Here is a 5,661-nt window from a genome sequence, read left to right as displayed (position 1 = left end):
TCAATTGACTTGAGAACTTTTCTTTTAAAGATGAGTGATAATACATTTCAACAGCAAGTCACCCATCTAGTAGAACACCCCGAGTTTCTTCAATATATCAAAAGTCTCCCTGTCTATCATGACCCACTTGAATTAGATTATTTGAAAAGTGCCATGAAGAGAAAGAGCTTTACTCCACTAATCGAAACCCTTGAGAAACTGATATATGTTCCTGGTAAAATAGTTCCATACGGTTCGTCTTATTTTGATTTTTTTGATGGCCAAAACGACGTTGACACAACATTTTTAACAAGTGAATTTCCAACGGCGTATGTGGTGAAACAAAACGAAGACGCTTTTAATTACTACAAAGAACAAAAGAGCCAAAAATTAAGTGTAGCTTATCAAGTTTTCAACTGTCTCCAACAGATGTCCAAGACCGAAGAAGTGAATATGAAAAATTTAGTGATAGTAGACAGAGCGTTAGTTCCAATTATTAGTTTGACTTTAAACGGGTGTGACGTCGATATCTCAATCGACAATTTTGATGGTATTTATAACTCTGAGATCGTCAAGTCGTACTTTTCAGTCCATCCTAAAGTGCGCGCCTTCGTGCGGGAAGTCAAACAGTTCCATAAAGAAAACAAATTGATCAATCCAAAGAATGGTTTGTTTAATAGTTTCAGTATAGTTCTTTTGGTTCTTTTCTTCTTATTAAACAAGGAGTTACTTCCTGAGCTTCAAAATGAGGAGTTAATGACTAAGACGTGTGATGGGCACAAGATTAGAGAATACAAAAGTGTCTGTTCGACGTGTCCGGTGAAGTGGTTTGAATGTGAAAAGTGTTATGAGAATTATAGAAAGAAATGGGATGTATTATTATTAGACGATTTGCTGGTCGAGTACTTTGCTTTTTATTTGTCCTTTGACTTCACAAAGAAAATCACAATCTTCCCGTCTTATTTCAAAACACCCGAAAACGAAAAATCAAGCATCTCCGTCATCTCACCATTTTTACCTTTTTTAAACTTAACTAGAAAATTCGATACACAATTAGTTCAATTATTAAATTGTTATAGAATCGCCGCTGGGTCGTTTTCTCAAAAATTGTCAAATTGCGTTTTTGCAATTGCTTTTGAGGGAGATATACCTCAACTACTCACTCATCTCGAAGATTATAAATGCACAGACGCACTCTACTTTTATCCACAAAGCGATGACCAAAATATCGTTTTTGTAAAATTCTTGACCAAAGCTCTCTGCTCAAAATTCGTTAAAGATTTCAACTCAAAATTCACTCACAACATCAAATCTATTCAGTTGGTTAATTTCAACATTATCACCTTCGTTCCGTCATTCGAAATAGCTATTAAATATACTAAAAAATACAATTAATTTACTATATGAAATTTTCCATTTTACTGTACTATTTATTATCACATTATTGTTATTATTATATGATACATAATTTTAAATACTACCAAATAAATACTATTAATTAATTAAAACTATACTATTAATGATTAGTAATGTTCAACTAAATAAATTATAACAAATAATTATTTGTTACGATAATAATAATATAACAAAAACCAGATGGGGAAACAACCGACAGTGCGTGACGGTATAAATAAAAAAAGAGAAAAACCCAAAAATAAAAAAAGAAAATGAGAAATAAATAAAAATGGTAGAGAGAGGTATTCCAACACAACAACCTCTTCAGTTTATTCAGACACAAAAAGATTTAACACCGGAGATCTTCAAAACATATTTTATACCATACACAACGTATAATAAAGAATTGTTTGTTAAGACTTTGAAAATGGTGTCTGTTGGCGACTATTACAAAGCAATTGAGAAACGATCGACGCTCTATTTTAAAATTATTTCGATGTACAAAGTACCACTGAATATTGACGAATTGATCCAATTGAATTTCTCACACGAAATTGTCGAGTTGATTTGTAACCAAATTCCTCAGAAAACACCAAACGATTTAAATTTAGACTACTTGTCGTTCTGGTATTTCTATTTGGCGCTCGGGACGCGTCATGACGTTTTCTTCACAATCGAAGTCATCATCTATTTCCACAGACTCTTTCTTTTCCCTCCATACGTCTTGTGCCAATTACTTCCACCAGTAAAATACATCCAAGAAATCCCTCCAAGAGTCGTCATCGATATTTTTCAATATGAGCACTTTGCTTGTCTCCTCCCCCTCCATTTGTATCAAGTTCTTCATGGTAATTTGATTGTTCCAGTCACGTTATTGGTACAACCTTGCCTCGTGCACTTCGCAAAGAACTTTACAAAAAACAGTGGGCTGTGCGAAAGACTCTCTTTCGACTTTTTCCCACTCAGTCTTGTCGACCCACTCATCCACTTGTTACCAAGAAAGGAAGCTCCCAAATTCCAAACCGCTTCACAGAAAAGAACAATTAACGACGTCCTCCAAAATTTACCGCCATGTATCTACCTCATTCATGCAAAGGCATCACATGGGGAACAAATGAAGTACGACGCGCGGCGGCAAATCGTCGTCTTTTTCAAAAATGCTGGTGTGGAGTTGAATGAAGCGATGGAATATATGCGCGCCAGACTCGATGTTATGCGAGGGAAGGAAAAAAAACAGCTCGAGTACTTCGTTGAGCACTGTTATGGCATGAGAGGAAATCACATCGACTTCAAACCGGATTTGTGTAAAAACTTGATGTCTCAATCCATGTGTATTGGTGGGCTTCACGGGTGCATTCTTTGTAAAAGGCAATACAACAATGAGTTCAGGAAAAAGTCTCTTGAAAGTTATTTGGAATACATAGGTGTCGAGATGTCCGACAAGGAGATGGTTGAGTTACTCCAGATGGAGGAGTGCAGTGCGTGTGCCCAACTCCTCAACATGAGCAGTAGAGGTGTTGGTGATATTGAAGAAATCAACTCACCCAATTTATTTTGTGAGTATAAGATCTCAAAGAAGGTCTGATTTTTCTTTCTATTTACTGGCTTTAACTATCTGTTTATTCTGTGCATTTAATCTTGGTGAGAAATGACAACATTTTTTTTGTTTAAAAACAAATGAACTATAATTTATAGTAATTTATATTATTTTTAATAGTTCAAATCCCTTATAAAATGTGATTTTTATTTGATGAGTAATCTCGAAAAGATAGAGATGAGTGGAATGAGTGAGTTTGCTCGTTATGACAACAAAACTACACGATGACAAATAGCAACAACATCATTCAGGGAGACAGTGGTAAGTTCACAAAAGAACAAGAACTTTTGTGGGAGGAAAAGGATGCGCTGAACAGGTCGCACGCATTGGCAGACATATTGATTGAGTTTGTTCATTCACAAATATTATTAGTTCAAAATAACTTACATAATAATTTATTTAACAATAATGCAATCAACTACATAGAAAAATAACAAGGAGCCAAGCTTTTGAAGACAATGCCTCGATGGATCGACAGACTTCATCAATGAATCGTGTGAATGACCGGATGAGTCAATACAAAGGGTCACTGCTTGACTCTGACAGAATCACCAAATGCATTTCATGGCATCAGTGCAAAAACACGATTGTGTTGGCATTAGTGTGTGCGTTATGTGTCTTCTTTTTAATCTGGTATGCATTCCTCTAATTATTATTTTATTTTATCTCCCCAAAATCGAGCCTTATATTTCATTTCATTCCAACATTCAGATCTTTTTCAATCACTTTTTTAATCTTTTTCTTTCATTTTATCGGAAATGTATTTCATTATGTTTAACATTTTTGTTGTTGTTATTCCGATATCTTATATAAATATATCAATATATTTTTTTCATTGCAAAAACATTTTTTTAATCTTAAATAACATTTTATTTTTGACCTTTTTAAACCATATTACTAGTAAAAAAATAGTAATAAAAAAAACTATCAAAGATTTTTATAAATCTATCTGACTTTTATAACAAAAACGTAAAAATGCTACTAATTTCTCAAAACGGCTCGAAACTAACAAAACTACCAATAAAAACTATTCAAAATACCAATAATGGCTCAGATTTGTGAACTAATAACGCATAGTACGGAAACCAACCCCAATAGAAAAGAAAAGGAAGAAGCGGAAAATTCGAAAGAGAACTTCAAAATGGCCCATGAACTCGAAACATTCAATGTCGTTCTTATTTAGTTCTCCCATCCAAATCGACATCCTTCTCGACAATGACCATGAGAAGGCGAAGATGACGAAGGTAGTCAACAAACAAAAAGTTGATATTCCGATATATATGCGGAACGAAGATGTCAGTGGGAAAGTGATGGTTACTTTAAAAGACAAGAAATTTGAGCATCAAGGGATTCGGATTGATTTTGTCGGAACGATCGAATATTCATACGACCGGAGCTCGACGTCGAACTTCATTCAACAGACTTTTGAGTTATCGCGCCCGACGATCATGACGGAGGAGAAGACGATGTTTCCCTTTAACTTTTCTGGGATAGATAAGAAGTATGATTCCTATGCTGGGAAGAATGTTCGTTTACGCTATTACTTACGGGTGACCGTGAATAAGAAGTATTCCTCAGGGATGAATAAAGAGATTGATATTTGGGTGGTCAATTATCAAGATCAACCACAGAAGAATGAGCCGATTTTAATGGACGTTGGCGTCGAGAAGTCAATTTCAATTGAATTTAAATATCGCAAATCATTTTATACTTTGAGCGACGTCGTCTTGGGTCAAGTCTACTTCAAAACTGTGCGTCTCCCTTTGGCTTCGATGGAACTCCAAATCTTGAGAAAAGAAACAACGGGTTATCCTCCTAATCAAACAGTCGAAACGGAAACACTCGCTAGATATGAATTGATGGACGGCGCTCCAGTCAAAGGAGAATCTATGCCAATTCGTGTCTTCTTGGCTAATTTGGACTTGACCCCTTCGTATCATAACATTAATAATATGTTCTCTGTGACTTATCACTTACACTTGGTACTCATCGAAGAAAACTCAAAGAGATACTTCAAGCAATGCGAATTCAAGTTGTGGAGGAAAAAACCAGACGTCCAAATCGTCGCTCAAGAAGTCAAAACTGCAGCAAATACTGACGGGTTGGCGGGGTGCCAAGAAGCACCTTATAAAGGTACAGACGGGCAAAACGTTAATAAACCACTCCCTCATGTTAATGAAGCAGAAAACGTTAAGGAAGATGTCACACCAGTCGAAGAGAAACCTCAAATCATCGAAGAGGCTAAACAAACTCAACCAATCGCTCAGGATGTTAAACAAGAAGTGCCAGAAGAGACAAAACAAGTCGAAAACACTGAAGTCAAGAAGGAAGAAAAGAAGGAAGAGTCAAAGTCCGACAAAAAGGAAAACAAACCAATCGACATCTCCTCATTCATTCAAGACGACAAGCAAGAGGATGAAAACCTTTTCTAAATCTAAATTTGCTTTTTGATTTGTTTTTGTTTTGAAGCAATTCTCAACTATCAATTAATGATTGATTTTGATAACTTTTTGTAACACTTTCTCCTGTTTTATTCCACTTAATTACACAATGACTTTCATTAAAAATTTCTTTAAAACCCTAAAGAAATATTTATATAGCATTTTATGTACCGAATACAAAACAACGAACTGTCAGCAGTTTGTTCGCGGTTTGTCAATGAAAGCCGTCCGTTGCGTGCTTCAAGGAGA

The 5,661-nt window shown here is 35.4% G+C and overlaps 4 protein-coding genes across 4 annotated transcripts; all 4 read left to right on the top strand.

The window, feature by feature from the left end:
- Window positions 1-30: 30 nt before the first annotated feature.
- On the top strand, window positions 31-1,374 carry EIN_388090 (polyA polymerase cid, putative; the record flags this gene model as incomplete). Its single annotated transcript, XM_004258738.1, has 1 exon — window positions 31-1,374. The coding sequence occupies one exon, from the start codon at window positions 31-33 to the stop codon at window positions 1,372-1,374; it is 1,344 nt and encodes a 447-aa protein (XP_004258786.1).
- A 289-nt stretch (window positions 1,375-1,663) lies between these two features.
- EIN_388080 (hypothetical protein) lies at window positions 1,664-2,959 on the top strand (the record flags this gene model as incomplete). Its single annotated transcript, XM_004258737.1, has 1 exon — window positions 1,664-2,959. The coding sequence occupies one exon, from the start codon at window positions 1,664-1,666 to the stop codon at window positions 2,957-2,959; it is 1,296 nt and encodes a 431-aa protein (XP_004258785.1).
- Window positions 2,960-3,148: 189 nt separating this feature from the next.
- Window positions 3,149-3,620, top strand: EIN_388070 (hypothetical protein; the record flags this gene model as incomplete). The annotated part of the gene is made up of 3 exons (XM_004258736.1): window positions 3,149-3,165; window positions 3,207-3,317; window positions 3,413-3,620. 3 exons carry the CDS (start codon window positions 3,149-3,151, stop codon window positions 3,618-3,620), a joined length of 336 nt encoding a protein of 111 aa, XP_004258784.1.
- A 499-nt stretch (window positions 3,621-4,119) lies between these two features.
- On the top strand, window positions 4,120-5,403 carry EIN_388060 (vacuolar protein sorting-associated protein, putative; the record flags this gene model as incomplete). Its single annotated transcript, XM_004258735.1, has 1 exon — window positions 4,120-5,403. The coding sequence occupies one exon, from the start codon at window positions 4,120-4,122 to the stop codon at window positions 5,401-5,403; it is 1,284 nt and encodes a 427-aa protein (XP_004258783.1).
- Window positions 5,404-5,661: the final 258 nt, after the last annotated feature.

Source organism: Entamoeba invadens, assembly GCF_000330505.1.
Source record: "Entamoeba invadens IP1 unplaced genomic scaffold scaff_1105074725685, whole genome shotgun sequence".
NCBI lineage: Eukaryota > Evosea > Mastigamoebida > Endamoebidae > Entamoeba > Entamoeba invadens.
This window is presented reverse-complemented; position numbering and strand designations above follow the sequence as displayed.